The sequence below is a fragment of the Benincasa hispida genome, chromosome 2 (genome assembly GCF_009727055.1).
Source record: "Benincasa hispida cultivar B227 chromosome 2, ASM972705v1, whole genome shotgun sequence".
In the NCBI taxonomy this organism is placed as follows: domain Eukaryota; kingdom Viridiplantae; phylum Streptophyta; class Magnoliopsida; order Cucurbitales; family Cucurbitaceae; genus Benincasa; species Benincasa hispida.
In genome coordinates, this window is record NC_052350.1 from 44,699,458 (window position 1) to 44,718,898 (window position 19,441).

General features: G+C 37.0%; 1 protein-coding gene across 1 annotated transcript in view; it reads left to right on the forward strand.

The window, feature by feature from the left end:
• The window catches only part of LOC120071672 (callose synthase 9-like), a 143,548-nt gene that overhangs the window by 34,924 nt on the left and 89,183 nt on the right, over positions 1-19,441 (forward strand). The window contains exons 5-8 of the mRNA XM_039024046.1: positions 3,504-3,593; positions 4,838-4,935; positions 5,101-5,218; positions 15,159-15,284. Coding sequence (XP_038879974.1) covers positions 3,504-3,593; positions 4,838-4,935; positions 5,101-5,218; positions 15,159-15,284 — 432 coding nt within the window. The remainder of the gene's footprint in view (positions 1-3,503; positions 3,594-4,837; positions 4,936-5,100; positions 5,219-15,158; positions 15,285-19,441) is intronic.

Below are 19,441 nucleotides of genomic sequence, written 5' to 3' on the forward strand. Positions count from 1 at the left end.
CTTCTTTGGAATTGTCAATTTGTGATATCTGAGTGGAACGGTTTCTTAGGTTTCTTCCTCTTCAAAACTTCCACAAAAAGCTTTAGTGGCACACCACCAAACTATCTTCTGTTTTCTTTTAAAGCATTAGCATCATCAACAACTTCTTGAAGATGACCAACCACCCTTTAGCAAGCAACCCTAATCTCCTGAAGATGACTCACCGCCCTTTATTAGCAAACAAACAATGAGGAAAGACATGGTAGAGCAGTTCTTACAATTTTCTCTTATACTTGATGTTATGCTCTTTCTTTGGGCTATTCTTTTATTTGCCTGGACCTCACTTTGTACTTTCATTTAATTAAGAGGCATCTCTTATAAAAAAATAATGGATGAATTCCAAGGCTCATCTTGGATTTTGCTTTCTATTTCTTTTTGTAGTCATACCTCATCAGTCGTAGTTCTTTTTGAAAATTTAATGGGATTTTTCTTTCTTTCTTCCTTTATATATAAATTTATTTATTTATTAATGAAACATATTTTTTCATTGAAAAATGAAGAGAGACTATTGCTCAAAGATACAATAACCCTCTGGAGAGTTTTTGTTGGAAAAAACCTCTCACTTCTACCGCAAGAATAAGTAGAAAAATTACAGAGAAATTCAAAGAAAGCAATAAAATTGAAAATACAAGAATTTACGTGGAAAACTCCCAACTCGGAGAAAAACCACGACCTATAAAAAAGAAATTCACTGTGTGAAATTTTTTTTTTTTTTTTTTTGTTTTTTGAACAAGAAACAAACCACTTCATTAAGATAATGAAAGATGTTATAAGTGAATGAAAGGAAACAAACATAAAGAGCAAAACAATCCAACACACTAAAAAACGCAAAAAACACAAAAAGAATCAGCAAATGCACTAAGACATCTCAATTAGGTTGACACCTCCCTAGCATTCTCATCATCTCCTAGAAGGACTAGAATTCCATAGCTAAGTACAATATAAAGAAGACCTTGCATATAACAAGGCTTACAACCGAAAGATAAACTGAAAATTAATAACCATCTCTAGGCTGTTAGAAAATCAAGAGAGCGGGAAAATGAAGGCATTCCAATTGAGGTTGATGTCTGGTATAGAGAAGTCTTGAAAAGCTTTGGAAAGAGAGCACCAGGAGGAGGCATTGATGTAGGCGATATCGAATTTAAAGGAGCTAATAGAAGTTTTGTCTTGAAACACTCTTTGATTCCTTTCGAACCAAAGTTCTGATAATAAAGCTTTAACTGCGTTGATCCAAAGTAATCTTGGCTTCTTCTTCAAATAAGAACAATTCTCTCTCCCGATCCTAATTACAAGAACACTCTCTCAAAGCTTTTATACTACTCACACCCTTTTCCCACTCTCAAACTAGAGAATACATAAAGGGAATTTAACTAGAGTTAATACACCAAAGCTTAAAGTGTTTCTAACTGGGACACGGACAACTGAAAACCAAAGGCATGGACTCCTTTTATAGGTTTGGAGCCCATGACTTTCCTAAACCTTTTTGAGGTAGGACATGCCCTTGACTTTCCTAAACCTTTTCAATGTAGGACAAACCCATGACTTTCCTAAATCTTTTTGATGTGGAACAATTGCATTTCTAATATTTTGCCAAAACCCCAACAAATTCCACCTTGGCAAGATATTTGAAGAATCCACAACTGCTGCAATATCCATTATCTTCACTGACAATCATAATTCTCATCTCATAGAATTATGACTTACTCCACCATAAAAAGTAGACCACTTGGAATACCACCTTCCAAAATTTTCCTTTTTCGTCATATGCTGATAAATCTTGTTGAAATTTATGGTGCAACTTCCACCTACTTGGCTCACCTGGAAGCCCTTCGGCCATCGGCATAACTTCCACCACACACCTTGCATAACCGCCAAGTCAATGCGCATGTGCAAACTTATGAAACCGCTAACATTACATCCTTTATCATGGTAAGGTGGACATACCACGAGGATGATTTTCCTCTTCTTTAGAGGAAGTCACCGTCTCTCTTGACGTGAAAGACACCGTCAACATCCGATCCAGAGCCATTTGACGAACCTGCTCTATTTTTCATGTGTCCAAACTGCCTGCATTCCTAGCAACCTATCTTCTACTTGAAGATTCTCTTCTTGAAACCTTTGCTGAAATCACTCTTGAATTGCATTGGAACACCATTACCGCTTAACTTGCACTTGTGTAATCCATATTGCATCAACACACCTTGACTTACACTTGCTACGAGCCAAAATTGATCATTCCATCAAAATTCTCCACATCAAACTTTACTTAACTCATAAAGCTTGACACACATCTGCTTCACTCTTAGCAAATCAGAAAATAGCGAACAACTCACACTATTTACAAAACATCGGAGCTCGTTTAAAAAATTATTTTCTGACGTGGAAGCTCAGACAAAGCTGCAACCAAAGAGCATAATCAGACATTCAAAAAACTACAAACCTGATGCTCTGATACCACTTGTTGGGAAAAACTTCCCACTTCTTCCGTATGAATAAGCAGAAAAATTACAGAGAAATTAATAGAAAATAATAAAACTGGAAACACACGAATTTACGTGGAAAACTCACAACTCGGATAAAAACCACGACCCATTAAAAAGAAATCCACTATGTGAAAAATTGTTACAATCACACATAACAATTCTCTCTCCCGACCCAATTACAAGAGCACTCTCTCAAAGCTTTTATACTACTTACACCCTTTTCCCACTCTCAAACTGGGGAATACATAAAGGGAATTTAACTAGAGTTAGTACACTCAAGTCTAAAGTGTTTCTAACTGGGACAACTGAAAACCAAAGACATGGATTCCTTTTATAGGTTTAGAGCCCATGACTTTCCTAAACCTTTTTGATGTAGGACAAGCCCATGACTTTCCTAAACATTTTCAATGTAGGATAAACCCATGACTTTCCTAAATCTTTTTGATGTGGGCAACTGCACTTCTAATATTTTGTCAAAAACCCAACAGTTTTCTGTTCATATAACTTTTTCTCTAGTTAATGTGACAGTGATCCTTTATAAGTTGATTTTATTGTAAGCTTGACTTTCCTTCTGTCCAACTATTTTTTGTTTATCTCCCAGGAATTTAGTATTGTTTACAACTGCAATTATGATGATTGCAAGAAACATTTACTTTGCCTTTTTGTGTACGCTTATATTTTGTTGTATCCTTTTGTATTTCAGAACATTATTCTCTTTCACTTAATGAAATTCGTATCTTTTTCTAAAATGCTTCTTTGAATTATAGTTCCCTGGTTCTGAATCTAGTTGCTTTTCCACCTTTGCTATTGGAATGGAGTAACGTTTATTTACCCCTTATGGTCTATTCGTTACTATTGGTAACCATTGTTGTATCTGTTAGATGTTTAATTTAAAATGTTTAACTTAGAAATTGCAGGGCTTGGTTATTTCTTTTATTTGTTAATTTAATTTATCTAATGTTGAAATTTGATGGCTTTTAGAGAGACAATGTGTCTAATCAACGCGAACATGTAGTGCACCTACTTGCCAATGAACAATCTCGACTTCGTATACCTGAAGAAACTGAACCAGTAAGTGCTATATTCTCATCACTGAACATTGACGGATGGTTTAGCATAATTTTAATCATTAACAATTGGAGCTGCTTCTTGTAATTTGGCCGTGGTTGGTGGTTTGGGCCAATCTCTTTCTATCATACCGTTTTATGGAAGATTGTTTCCTATCATAAATAATTGATGTTGCAATTGTTGGCTAATTGTATATTACGTTTATTGGGTACTTGATATCTAATTTGTAGTTCATTATTCCTTCGTCAGTGTCAAAGCTTGGTGACAAATTTGTCATGCAAAGCCTATTAATTTCTCTGCCTTCACCAATGAATTCATGTTCATTGGTTCTACTTCCACCAAAAGTTCTTCATGCAAAACACCAAATAAAACCCACTATCTCCCATGACACAGAATGAAGTTCACTGATTAAAACCCCACCCCCCACTGACGGCAACTCATGCAAATTTGCCAAGAAATTCTCAACCTAGACCAACGGTCATTAAAACTGCAATAGGTTGCCAAATCTTCTAAAGACTTTGAAGGCTACTGTTTTAGAAATTTCTTCAATGAAAGCCTTTTGTTAGCATTTCCTAAACCACGGCTGTATTCCTTGTTTTTGGAATAAATCTATTCCTTGTCGACTATCACCCATCCTGTACCCGAGACTATCAATCTGGCACAAACAAGAGCAAGGAACCGATTTGTTTCTTGTAAATGCACAAATCTTTCCCATTTGCTGACACTCAGAAGCCAGGGGACAGGTTGGTTGTAGTACAATATGTGGGGAATGTGCACAGGAGATAAGCTGGGAAGACCTCAACAGAGATGGCAAGTTAGGAAAGTGAATAACAACTTCTTCCATTTTGTCTATTTTATGCTTTGCTATTGCAGCCTCTGTAAGTCCAGTTCTTCTAACAGAGCATAGCCATTCCTTTCCCCACCCTCATTCTCATTTATAATTGGCATGTCTGCAGCCCTCATGCCTTTTTCTTTTTCAAAAAAAAAAAAAAAAAAAAAAAAAAAAAAAAAGGAACAAATCTATTCCGTTGTTGTTTCTTATTAGAAAAAAAAAGTAATCATCGTGAAGAATAACAGAGCACCTGTGCCTCACCGCAGGGATCCATAAGCACCCATGCTCTGTGTTCAAACTAATATCCTCCATAAATTTATTTCCTGAATTATTAATGTATTGATGCTCATATATGAAATATACATCTATATTCTAGAGCTCTCATTTTAGGTGAATTTTTTTTGTGTTTCTATAGAAATTGGATGCAGCTGCTGTGGAGGGTGTTTTTAAGAAGTCTCTGGAAAACTACGTGAAATGGTGTGAATATTTATGCATTCAACCTGTTTGGAGCAGGTTTGGTTTTTGCAACTTATTCTTTTTATTTTCTGAATGGAGTTTTAGTTCCATCTATATTTTTATTTCCAACAATAATTTTTTTATTTTTTTTTTAAATTTTATAATTTGATTCCTCAGCAGAAAATTTAATTTGATTATTATAAGTGTTCTATGTTTTTACAGTTTGTCTGCTGTTAGCAAGGAAAAGAAGCTATTATTTATTTCCTTATACTTTCTTATATGGGGGGAAGCATCCAACGTCAGATTTCTTCCAGAATGCCTATGCTACATATTTCACCATGTATGTGACTATGGACTTCATTTGTAATTTTATTGGATTATATTAATCTCTTTTATGTTTGATCTTGAAGTTGATCCAATATACGGCTTGAAAGAAATTTTTTTAATCTTTATTTTCTTGCTTTTGTAATTACAACTTACATTTAAGGACTCTGAAAAAAGGTAAGTTCTCTCTGCTCTCTGCTCTCTCCTCTCTCCTCTCCTCTCCTCCATCTTACATCTTCTTTCCGACCACTCTCCAGCGTCTTGCTCTCTCCCCTGCCATCATCTTCCTCCTCTAGAGATTTACTTCTATTTGTGCCACTCGATGGAAGTTGAAAGTTGCAAAATGAATGGGTATTTCTTCTGTATTTGGTCCGAATCCGACCGGTTCTACATTGAGGATATGGAAGCTCGTAAGGTTCTTCCCCTCTCAAGGTCCCAACTGAGCTGGTTTGTGGAGCAAGCCTCAAAGCTTTTATTAGATCCAAGTAAACTCTTTTTTCTCAACAATGGCAGAGTTTGTGATGGAGTCACAAGGCTATCCAAGTTCAGGGATATTTCCGGTTGGGTTTTGAGATTTGTTGTTTGGCCTTCTACTGGAGGTCGCTTTTATTCATCATGTTCCGGAAGGCCCTAAGCAGAATGGATGGCATTCTTTCATTGAAATTCTTAAAAGTTTTTTTTTTTTTTTTAAAAAGGTGAGGAGGTACGTCAATTATCAAAGGAGCCATTAACAGCTCTTGCTCATTCCACCAAAGTTATACCTGAGCCAAATTCCCAAAGAAAACATGGAACAAGTTTCACAGATGTGGTAAAAGGAAAAGGAGGTATCAAGCTCATTGCCCCAGAACCATCAAATAAGAGCAATAACAAGCAGATGCAGTCTCCAGTTCCACTGATGGTAAAACAGAGCAAGAAGACCTTTTGGGTTCTGAAGAATTATGATGTTTTCAAGGAAGATTTTAATAACTTATGGATCATTTCGAGCTATTTGTGTTCAATGAATGGAAGGAGATAGCAAAAGTATTGAAAGAGGCCATTCGTTCATTCTTCAGGCAGCTCAAGTTTCAAGTTGGTTCAGTTTTCATCGCCGTGCATGAAGTTGAAGCTTTTATTCTCCTTGTTTATTAAAAATTCTCTTTGTTCAAGGTTGCATTACTATGCCTAGTAGGAGTGAAGCCATTAGGTTAAAGTTTTTAGGGCATTTCCTTTTTCAAGAAAACTTGTGATTGTCTTCTTTCAAGTGGTGCTGCTGCTGTTTTTGCACTAATCCCATGGAAGTCTACAGGTCATTCATCCAAAAATTTAGTATCATTTGTCAATTTTTGGTTTATTTTGTTGTTCTCTTCTCCACTAAAGGTAATTGTATCTTTGATCATTAGTCTCCTTTCATTATATCAATGAAATGTTTCGGTTTTGTGAATCCTTCAATAAAATTTTCACTAGAATAAAAGACCATGTTCCTTGGTATTCTCAAGATTCAAATATCTCCCAACTTAATGATGATTTCGTTGAAGAAGCTTGTACAACCTTGCTGCTTCATACAGTCAACTCAAAGGAAGAAGTTCTTTCTAAGGATTCATCTCAGAACTTAAGTGGGGAACACTGTAATATTGGGCTCAGTGGTTCACCATTTAATAAAGTTTTAATATCTAAAACGAACTCATGACACAATGATCACTTTTCTCTCTATATTGAGGTTATGGATTGTTTGTATGATGTTAGTGTAAGTAGTGTGGAAATTGGCTTTCAGCATCAGAATAGTCTCTGTGAAGTAGACATAGCTGATGATTTTGTTTTAGATGACTTAAACTGTTTCCGACACACACATCAAGCCTGACTTCCTTACACATGCGGTTTCTGATAGAATTCGACCATCAAGTAGTTATGTTTTGGCAACAGAAAAGTTTTCCTCTCTAATCAAGGGATGTAGTCTGCAATTTAAAGAGATTCCCTCCTTTCTCAAGCAGTAGGCAGAAAGCTTAATTATTCTTTTCTGCTTATTATATTCCAATTCAGAAAATGTCCTGGCATTCAAAAAGATTGGGGTGATTCATGGACCAAGTTCTGTGGGTCGAGTTTTGAGTTCTATTTTGTTCTGGTCATTTTTGGAGATTTGGTTTGGCTTTTTTCTGTCATTACCATGTTTGGTGTGTGTGGTGTTGTTGATTGATGTTTGAGGAGATTTAGATGTTTCTAGCTTGGTTTTGTATTGCCCTTTACTTTGAGCTTGATTAAAGTCATCCTTCTTAGTATGGCTAGCATGATGGATGTTATGGTTTTTTAGATTCTACGAAGGCTTGAGTCAGTGGGATTCGTTTGCAATTACTCACTTCTTCATAGTTTTTGTTGGATGCACAACTCTTCAATCTTGAGGCCTTTGATTCCAAACCTTGAATTGGTTGTTTTAGATTTACGATTGATTGGTATGTTTCAGCTTATCTTATGAAGAGTTTGGTTTGATTCAGTTGGTCTTAAGGCTTCGCAATGGAGCTCTCTTTCCAAATTTTTGTTGGCTTTTACATACAGGATATGTGTCTTTTAACTTTTCATTGTAATCTTGTTCCATTATTTATTTATTTCTTCTATTGGTTTTCTTACTCACTCCCTTGCAAATTATGTATCTTTTGAGACTAATATTTTTGTATCTTGTTGATAGCATTTACTTTGTTGTTTTCTTGTTCTTCTCTGTAAAACTCTTATTTTTGAGAGGGAATTAGAGTCCTCTATTCATTCACCAAAGGTATGAATATATACAAGTGTACAAAGTATAGAAAAGGAAAAAATAACATAACAAGATATTTACAATAATGGAAAATTCTAACAATAAAATTATAACACTCCCTCGTCAAGTTGGAGCATATATGTTAATCATGCCCAACTTGTTACATAGATAATCTATATGTGTTCCATTCAATGTCTTTGTGAAGATATCTCCTAATTGTTCTCCAGTCTTCACATATCCTGCAGATACCAATCCTTGTTGAATTTTCTCATGTACAAAATGACATGTTTAGTCCTTTCGTGAAATACTGGATTAGATGCAATATGAAGTGTTGCTTGATTATCACATCACAACTTTGTCGATGTGGTGATTTCAAATCCCAACTCAACAAGAATTTGATATATCCAAATCAATTCACACAAAGACTGTGCCATTGCTCTATATTCTGATTCCGCACTTGAACGTGACACTACATTTTGCTTCTTACTCTTCCAAGAAATCAAATTACCACAAACAAAAACACAATACCTTGAAGTTGATCTTCTGTCTTCTTTAGATCCTGCCCAATTGGCGTCTGAGAGACATTCAATATTAGTATGACCATAATTCTTATATAACAAACCACGTCCGAGAGCAGCCTTTAGATAACACAGAATTTATTCCAATGCAGTCCAATGATCAACTGTAGAGAATGACATGTATTGACTAACAATACTCACTGAATAGGCTATGTCGGGTCGAGTCAATGTAAGGTAATTAAATTTTTCCACTAACCTCTTATATCTTTCAGGATCTTTTAGTAATCTTCCATCTTCTATGAGCTGTAAGTTGGGTATCATTAGGGTACTACATGGCTTAGCCCCTAGCTTTCCCGTTTTAGTCAACAAGTCAAGTACATATTCTCTCTGTGATAATAGAATTCCTTTCTTGCTTCTTATTACCTCAATTCCTAAGAAGTATTTCAACATGCCCAAATCTTTTGTATGGAATTGACTATGAAGAAAAGTCTTTAGAGACTGGATACCTAAAGCATCATCACCAATAATCACAATATCATCCACATATACGACTAACAAGATGACACCACCCTCAGATCTCTTAAAAAAGACTAAATGATCTGGCCTGCTCTTCCGTATTCCAAAACTTTCAATCACCTGACTAAATTTACCAAACCAAGCTCGTGGACTCTGCTTTAATAATCCATACAGGGATTTACGAAGGTGACACACCGTTCCATTCTCTCCCTGAGCAACAAACCCTGGTGGTTGCTCCATATACATCTCTTCTTGAAGATCACCATAAAGAAATGCATTTTTAATATCAAGCTGATGTAAAGGCCAATGATTGATTGAAGCTAATGAAATAAACAACCTCACAGATGCCATTTTTGCTACAGGAGAAAAAGTATCAGCATAGTCAACGCCATAAGTTTGTATGTAGCCTTTCACTACGAGGTGCGCTTTTAACCGAGCAACAGAACCATCAAGATTGACTTTAACTGCAAACACCCATTTGCAACCGATAGGCTTCTTTCCTGCAGGGAGAGAAACTAAATCCTTAAGTACAATTATCATCTAAGGCAATCATCTCCTCCACGATTGCGGCACACCAACCAGGATGAGACAAAGCTTCATGAACAATTTTAGGGATGGATACAGACTCCAAGGATGCAATGAATGAACATGTGGAAGACGACAAATGGTTATATGAAACAAAAGAGGAAATAGGATGAGCACATGTATATTTACCTTTACGAAGAGCAATAGGAAGATCATCACTCATTTCTGGATCCAATGGCGAAGAAGACTCTGGTACAGGGCATGCAACTGAAGGAGGTTGTCGTTCAGTATAGACCTTAACGGTGGGTGGAAGAGTAGAGGTAGCCATAGGTAAAGATGAATCATGAAGAGGATAGGAAGGATAAATAACTGTGTAGACAAGGAAATTATCCTCTAATTCCTTATGCTCCCCCAGACTCTTATTCGAAGAGAAAGACGGTGATGAAAAAAATGGGGTAAGTTCAAAAAACGTGATATCAGGAGAAACTAAATATTTATTAAGACTAGGACAATAACACCGATACCCCTTTTGGACACGGGAATAACCAAGGAAAATACATTTTAAGGACTTTGGATCCAGCTTGGTGTGTTGAGGCCGAACATCCCGAACAAAGCAGGTACAACCAAATATTTTGGGTTGAATGGGAAACAAATGTTGCTTGGGGCATAAAGTACGAAAAGGTATCTCACCCTTAAGAATGTAAGAGGGCATGCGATTTATTAAGAAACAATCTGTGGAAACAACATCAGCCCAAAAGGATTTTGGAACATACATCTGAAACATTAAAACTCTAGTTGTCTCAAGGAGATGACGATTCTTTTGTTCTGCAACCCCATTTTGAGATGGAGTATCAACACAAGAAGATTGATTAAGAATGCCATGGGCATCTAAATAAGACTTGAGTGTATGAGAGAAATATTCCTTAGCATTATCACTCCGCAGTATTTTAGGAATACCACTAAACTGAGTTTGAATTTCAGAATGGAAGTTACGAAAATGAGAAAGTAACTCATAACGACTTTTCATTAAATATAACCACGTAACACGAGAATAGTCATCGACAAATGTAACAAAATACCTAAACCCTCCTTTGGACTCAACAGGACATGGACCCCAAACATCAGAATGGACTAATTCAGAAGGAGCACTAGCTCGTTTATTGACTCAAGGATACGAACTCAAACGATGAAATTTAGCAAATTGACATGACTCACAATCGAAAGAAGACAAATGTTGAAGTTGTGGACGAAGACTCTTCAACACAGAGATAAATGGATGACCCAAACGATAATGCTCTTCGAAGGGAGACGACATGCTAGAGCATGTGATGGCTGTAGGTGTTTGTGGTTCAAAGATGTAAAGACCTCTAAATTCACGCCCTTTACCAATAGTCTGCTTCGTCATAAGATCCTGAAATAAGCAATAACCAGAAGAAAAGGAGACAACTATGAAGATCATGAGTGAGTTTACTGACTGAAATCAAATTAAACGAGAAATTTGGTAAATTTAAAACTGATGACAAAGAAATTGATTTAGTGAGATGGACAGTTCCTGATCCTAAAACAGGAGTGGAGGTTCCATCAGCTATAGTGACATTAGGTGAAGAGGTAGATGTACAAAGGGTAGAGAATAAACTGGGGTTACCTGACATATGGTCTGTAGCGCCAGAGTCAATGACCCATTTTGACGTGGAGGAAAGAAGGTTGTTAGAAATGTTACTTGTCTCTGTGATGGTCGTAATGGGAGTAGAAGATGATGCTCTCAATGACTCTTGATACTGCTGAAATTTAGCAAACTCCCCTGCAGAAATCGTAATTGACTTGTCAAGATTATCAGGAGTAGAGGTGACATGTGCAGAGGGTGATGGCATCCTCTGACCCTTATTCAACAATCTTCTACATTCACGTTTTGTATGGCCAGGTTTATGACAATAATAGCAAACAACACCTCCTGGATTTGATCTCCATGAATAGTAGTTGGATCCATTCAACTTGTGTTCAGTTACTTTTGACACCATAGGAACAATCTCAGACATTACTGGTTTCTTATCATCTATTACCTCAAAAAGTAGACACCGGACAGCAAAGAATCAAACCCTAATTTATCGAAGAGATGTCTACACAAGCAATGAATATATCTATATATCCCAAACAAACACACCACCAAGAAGAGCCAACAACACTGAGGATACCCACTGAAGACGGATGAAAAACGGCGGTGCACGCGCCTACACGCGGCGGCGCATGGACGGACAGCAGGCTGGAACAGGCGGCGCGTGAGCCTCATGCGCTGATCAAATGGCAACCAGACTTTGGGGGTTTTGTAGATCGGCGGCTGGGCTTCCCTTTGGAATGGGCAGTGTCGAAAAAACAACTTTATCTTTTTCCCGCGGCGGACAGCTGATGACTGCGGCGGCGGCGACTAACGACGGCGAACGAACCGAAGAAGGCGACTATGAGTAAACTCACCTCTCCACAAAATCCTAAACGTATCACAAATGGGTTCTAAATTCTCAAACTCTAAGGTTCACAAAAACCCTAAGTTTATTTAGAGAGCTCTGATACCATGTAAAACTCTTAGGTTTGAGAAAGAATCAGAATGCTTTATTCATTCACCAAAGATATGAATATATACAAGAGTACAAAGCATAGAAAAGGAAAATATCACAAAATATTTACAAGAATGGAAAACCCTAATTAAAGAATTATAACAGTAACAAAATACCTAAACTTTCCTTTGGACTTAATAGGACATGGACCCCAAACATCAGAATGGACTAATCCAAATGGAGCACTAGCTCATTTATTGACTCGAGGATACAAACTCAAACGATGAAATTTAGCAAACTGACATGACTCACAATCTAAAGAAGACAAATGTTGAAGTTGTGGACGAAGACTCTTCAACACAGAGATAGACGGATGACTCAAACAACAATGCTCTTCAAAGGGAGACGACACGCTAGAGCATGTGATGGCTGTAGGTGTTTGTGGTTCAAAGATGTAAAGACCTCTAAATTCACTCCTTTTACCAATTGTCAGCTTCGTCATAAGATCCTGAAATAAGCAATAACCAAAAGAAAAGGAGACACAATAATGAAGATCATGAGTGAGTTTACTGACTAAAATCAAATTAAACGAGAAATTTGGTAAATTTAAAACCGATGACAGAAATTGATTCAGTAAGATGGACGGTTCCTGATCCTAAAACAGGAGTGGAGGTTACATCAGCTATAGTGACATTAGGTGAAGAGGTAGATGTACAAAGGTTAGAGAATAGACTGAGGTTACCTGTCATATAGTCTGTAGTGCCAGACTCAATGACCCATTTTGACGTGGAGGAAAGAAGGCATTTAGAGATGTTACCTGTCTGTGCGATGGCCGTAATGGGAGTAGAAGATGATGCCCTTAATGACTTTAGATATTGTTGAAATTTAGCAAACTCCTTTGCACAAATTGTAATTGACTTGTCAAGATTATCAGGAGTAGAAGTGACATGTGCAGATGTTACCCATTGATCCTTATTCATCAATCTTCTGCATTCACGTTTCATATGACCAGGCTTATGACAGTAATAGCAAACAACACCTCCTGAATTTGATTTTTGGTTATTGGGATGACCTTTGGAGCTATTTGATTCAATCTCCTTATTATCTCTATAATCATTTGTACACCCAATCAAAGCACTACTAGAATCAGATGACATAACTGTTTGTAGCTTCTCTGTACGAAGTTTTCGAGTATAAGCTTCTTCCAACGATGAAATATTTGAGCTTGACAACACTTGATCTTTGACCATCTCATATTTAGGTGCAAAACCTACTAAAAAACTCATGGTAAACAACTTTTCACATTGAGCCATTAGAACTTTTAGATTCGTGTTGATTGGCATCAAGGCATTGAATTCTGCACATGTACTTTTAACCTCCATAAAGTCGCTTGTAAGAGTTTTTTCTCCTTGATCAGGTTGATATAGAGTCTTACAAACATCAAACACTCTATTAATATTCTCTTTCTCATAATAAAGAAAATCCAAATATTCCAATAGTTTCTTGACTGATTCGCAGTGATTTATTAGTTCAACGATTTCATGATAAATAGAATTCTTGATTTGTAGAAGCATTCTTGAATCGTTTGGCCACCAAATCTTTTTATTAGCATCAATCGGTAGCTCTTCCGTGATGTAATTATCCATCTCCATGCTCCTAATAAAGTGGTGAACATTTAATCTCCATGAATAGTAATTGGATCCATTCAACCTGTGTCCACTTACTTTTGACACCATAGGAACCATCTCAGACATGACTATTGGTTTCTTATCAGCCATTACCTAAAAAATAAACATCGGACAGAAAAGAAGCAAACCCTAATTTACCAAAGAGATGATCTCCCCCCCACCCCCCCTTCGATGAACCACAACGGTGAAGTGGTTCACGCGTTGGTCGGATGGATGCCGGACTTTAGGGTTCTGTAGATCGGCGGCTAGGCTCCTTGTCGAACTGGGTGGTGTCGAAAAAATACCTTTTTCTCTCTCTCTCTTTCTCTCTCTGTCTCTGTCTCTGTCTCCCCTTCTGGCAGCGGCAATGGCTGACGGTGGCGAACGAACTGAAGACGGCGGCCGTGAGTAAAAGTATAAACTCACCCCTCCACAAAACCCTAGATGTAACACAAACGGGTTCTTAATTCTCAAACCCTAAGGTTCACAAAACCCTAATTTTGTTTAGAGGGCTCTATTACCATGTAAAAGTCTTAGTTTTGAGAGAGAATCGGAGTCCTCTCAAAGGTATGAATATATACAAGTGTATAAATCATAGAAAAGGAAAAAATAACATAATAAGATGTTTACAATAATGGAAAATCCTAACAATAGAACTATAACATTCTCTAAGCTTTTTGTTTTGAATAGATTTTTGGTTAAGTTACAAATTGAATCCCTAACCTCTCAGTATTGTGTCTAATAGGTTCCTAAATTTGGAGTGTCGAATAGAATTCTTAATTTTAAATTTCATGTTTAATGTTTAATAGGTTGACTTTAGAAGTGTTCCCGAACTTTCAATTTTGCATATAATATTTGAACGTGTAAATTTAGCAAAAATTGAAAATGAAAAAAAAAAAGAAATGTGAAGCTTTGTATGAAAATTATATTTTTCTCTAAATTTATTTAGTGAAGAGGAATTGGATTTACACAGGAAAATAAAATAAAACTCTGCAATTAATCAACATACTAAAATTCTTGACTCAATCTAAACCTATAAGGAAAAGAGAAAGTAGAACAATAAATATATACAAGAAGACAACTATATTCATATACAAGGAAACAATCGCTGTATAAGATCTCTAGATTACAGCTCGATTTTCTACAAAATGTTCTTGTAGGAGAGTGGAGAGTAGTGAGGTAAGAAATGGGCTAGCTTGATTTTGTAAAATATGTGCTTGTTTTTCTCTCGTCAACTTTGTTTCAGGTTGATGTGTCCACGTGCCTCCCTGTTCTGAACTTATTCAAAACGTTAAAAAATATAAACATGAAAACCATTTTTGTGTGCTAGAAACGAATCTGGATGTATCCATTTCCACACCTGTTTCCTAGATGATTTTTGTTTATTTGTAGTTTTTTAATGTTTATCTTTTCCCATGAGCTTCATTGTCTTACCCTTGCATCTTAAATTTGCATGCAGATGGTTCGAGAAATGGATGAAGTATTGAGGCATCAGATTGCGCAGCCGGCCAAGAGCTGCGAGTCGAAAGATGGTGTTTCTTTCCTTAATCAAATTATCTGTCCTCTTTATGAGGTTCTGGCTGCGGTATGTCCTTTCTGTTTCTTGTGTCTTCTAAAGGTTTTTTTTTTTTTTGGGAAAGGAAACCAGCCTCTTCATTTTTTTTTTGAAAAGGAAACCGCCTTTATTAATCATTAAGATTTAGTACAATAGATGTGTACTTGAAAATAAAGGCGAATACAAATAACCAAAATTGAAACCAAAGGATCAGCAGGCGCACCCAGGCATCTCAACTAGGTTGACACCCCCATAGTGCCCTCATCATATCTAACAAAACTGATGAGCCCTTATAAACTAGGGAAAAGGTTAACAATAATGAAAAGAAGACAAATAAAAGCTTCACAAGCTGAAGCTGCACAAAACTAAGAATACAGCGAAGTTAATAATCACAATGAGAATGACAAAAAAAAAAAAAAACTAAATCTGCTGTCATGTCGAGCCACTGACTATGGGAGCCGTCAGCTAAGCTTCCATTTAGATGAATGCCTGCCAATTTGAACTTATGTCTTGTAAGGAGTAAGCTTCAAAACATTTAGATAGGGAGCACCAAAGAGAAGCATTGAGCTTTGCCACCTCAAATAGAGCAAACTAAGGAGTTTCCTTACCGTTGAACACTCTTTGGTTTCTTTCAAACCAAATTTCAACCAGCACTGCTTTTGTCCCATTAATCCAAAGTAAATTTGAGTTTTTCTTACATTGATATAATGAAATGAGACTATTGCTCAAAGTACGAAAAAGATAAACAATGAGCGAAAGTAAGCTAAGGATCAGGAGATGCACCACAAAATCTCAACTAGGTTAACACCCCCTTAGCATCCTCATCATCTCCATAAAAGATCTAAAAAAAAATTCCAAAAACCATAGGGAACAAAAACACAAACAGTCCAACAAAATCAATAAATCACAATTACAAACTTAAATTGAAAAAATAAAAGCGTGCCAATTAAAACATAAGCCTTGGATGGAAAAGTCTTTAGAAAGCTTGGATAAGGTGCACCAAGATGAAACATTCAAGCAAGCCACTTCAAAACGATCCAACCACCCAAGTATTTTTTTCTTTTTGAACACAATACCACTTTCATTGGTTGAATGAAAAGAGAAACTAATGCTCAGTAGATACAGAACTCCCAAGTTGTTTGTCATGGAACACCCTTTGGTTTCTTTCAAACCAAATTTCAGCAAGTATCGCCTTAACCGCATTAGCCCAAATCAGTCGAGGGCCCACTTTAAAAGTTGGATCGATTAGAAATTGTCGAACATTGTCACGAAAAACATCTCCAAACACCCAAGCAACTTTGAAGAAGGAAAATAATATCCACCAGCATCGGGGCAGCATTAGAGCAATTGAAAAATAGGTGCTGTAGGTCTTCTCCTTCACTTCACATAGAGGGTGAATAGATGGAGACATGCAGTGAGAGGGGAACTTCCTTTGCAGGATTGAGGAGCAGTTTAGTTGACCCAAAACTAAAATCCACACAAGGATGTTAACTCGGCGCAGATTTTTTGTCTTCCATAAGGCCTTAAAGAACAACTTATCTAACGGGAAGGAGGGGACGAATGTGCTGAAAGGGATTTGACTAAGAAGGTCCCAGATGCTTTTAAGGACCACACTTTCCTATCAAAGTTCTCGGACACCCTCTTGTCAGAAATTTGCCCAAGCAAATTTTGGAATTCAATGATCTCATTATTCTTTAGCAACCGATGGAAGATAATGGACCATGGGGATGAATTCTCATCCCAATGATCTGTCACTAACCCCTTTCTTCTAAGGAGCCCTTCTTTCGTTTGTATATGGAGCTCTTCAAACTCGGCATGCCAAACCTTTAGAGTAGGCTTCACATTTCTCAATTTTTCACTAAGAACAAAGCCAACCCATCCTTTTACTCTACTTCCATGCAATGCTCTTTCAATAAGCTGAACACAATCTTTATTTAACAGCCATTTGTTGCAAAATTAAAAGGGTGATCGACCCTGTTATAATTCTATAGTTAGGATTTTTCATTCTTGTAAATATTTTGTGATATTTTCCTTTTCTATGCTTTGTACACTTGTATATATTCATATCTTTGGTGAATGAACAGAGCATTCTAACTCTTTCTCAAACCTAAGAGTTTTACATGGTATCAGAGCTCTCTAAACAAACTTAGGGTTTTGTGAACCTTAGGGTTTGAGAATTTAGAACCCGTTTGTGATACGTTTAGGGTTTTGTGGAGAGGTGAGTTTACACTTTTGCTCACAGTCATCAGCTTGTTTCTTAATAAATCACATGCCCTCTTCCATTCTTAAGGGTGAGATACCTTTTCGTACTTTATACCCCAAACAACATTTGTTTCCCATTCCACCCAAAATATTTGGTTGTACCTGCTTTGTTCGGGATGTTCGGCCTCAACATACCAAGCTAGATCCAAAGTCCTTAAAATGTATTTTCCTTGGTTATTCTCATGTCCAAAAGGGGTATCGGTGTTATTGTCCTAGTCTAAATATATATTTCGTCTCTCCTGATATCACGTTTTTTGAACATACCCCATTTTTTTCATCAACGTCTTTCTCTTCGAATAAGAGTCAGGGGGAGCATAAGGAATTAGAGGATGATTTCCTTGTCTACACAGTTATTTCTCCTTCCGATCCTCTTCCTGATTCATCTCTACTTGTGACTACCTCTACTCTTCCTCCCATCGTTAAGGTCTATACTCGACGACAACCTCCTCCAGTTCCATGCCTTGTACCAGAGTCTTCTTCTTGTACCAGAGTTTTCTTCGTCATTGGATCCAAAAACGAGTGATGATCTTCCTATTGCTCTTCGTAAAGGTAAACGTACATGTGCTCATCCTATTTCCTCTTTTGTTTCATATAACCATTTGTTGCCTTCCACATTTTCATTTATTGCATCCTTAGAGTCTGTATCCATCCCAGAAATTGTTCATGAGGCTTTGTCTCATCCTGGTTGGTGTGCGCAATGGTGGAGGAGATGACTACCTTAGATGATAATTGTACTTGGGATTTAGTTTCTCTCCCTGCAGGAAAGAAGGCTATTGATTGCAAATGGGTGTTTGCAGTTAAAGTCAATCCTGATGGTTCTGTTGCTCGGTTAAAAGCGCGCCTCGTAGTGAAAGGCTACGTACAAACTTATGGCGTTAACTATGCTGATACTTTTTCTCCTGTAGCAAAAATGGCATCTGTGAGGTTGTTTATTTCATTAGCTTCAAACAATCATTGGCCTTTACATCAGCTTGATATTAAAAATGCATTTCTTTATGGTGATCTTCAAGAAGAGATGTATATGGAGCAACCACCAGGGTTTGTTGCTCAGGGAGAGAATGGAACGGTGTGTCACCTTCGTAAATCCCTGTATGGATTATTAAAGCAGAGTCCACGAGCTTGGTTTGGTAAATTTAGTCAGGTGATTGAAAGTTTTGGAATACGGAAGAGCAGGCCAGATCATTTAGTCTTTTTTAAGAGATCTGAGGGTGGTGTCATCTTGTTAGTCGTATATGTGGATGATATTGTGATTATTGGTGATGATGCTTTAGGTATCCAGTCTCTAAAGACTTTTCTTCATAGTCAATTCCATACAAAAGATTTGGGCATGTTGAAATACTTCTTAGGAATTGAGGTAATAAGAAGCAAGAAAGGAATTCTATTATCACAGAGAGAATATGTACTTGACTTGTTGACTAAAACAGGAAAGCTAGGGGCTAAGTCATGTAGTACCCTAATGATGCCCAACTTACAGCTCACATGCTTTAGTCCACTGCCCCATTCAGAAGTTCCTGCATATTTAAAGTCCATTGTTGAAGATTGTGGGCTAACATTGGGCTGATTCTTCCTTACTTGCCAAGAATTAATTGAGTTCTTTTGTCTCTTGGTCTCGATATGAAAATTGAATCTTCGAACACAAAGGGGCTCGGGGATGCATCCAAACGATTGGCCCTCGATAGATTTCTTAAAAAACATAATCCAGATTTAGTTCTAATTCAAGAATCAAAGAGAGATGAGCTTGATATAGTCTTCATTAAGTCTTTGTGGAGTTCTAAAGACATTGGATGGGAGGTTGAATCATTTGGCAAGTCAAGTGGCATCTTGACCATGTGGGATGAGAGAAGGCTTTCGGTTACTGAAATTCTCAAAGGTGGCTACTACATATCAGTTAAATGCACAATGGTTTGCAAGAAGATATGTTGGGT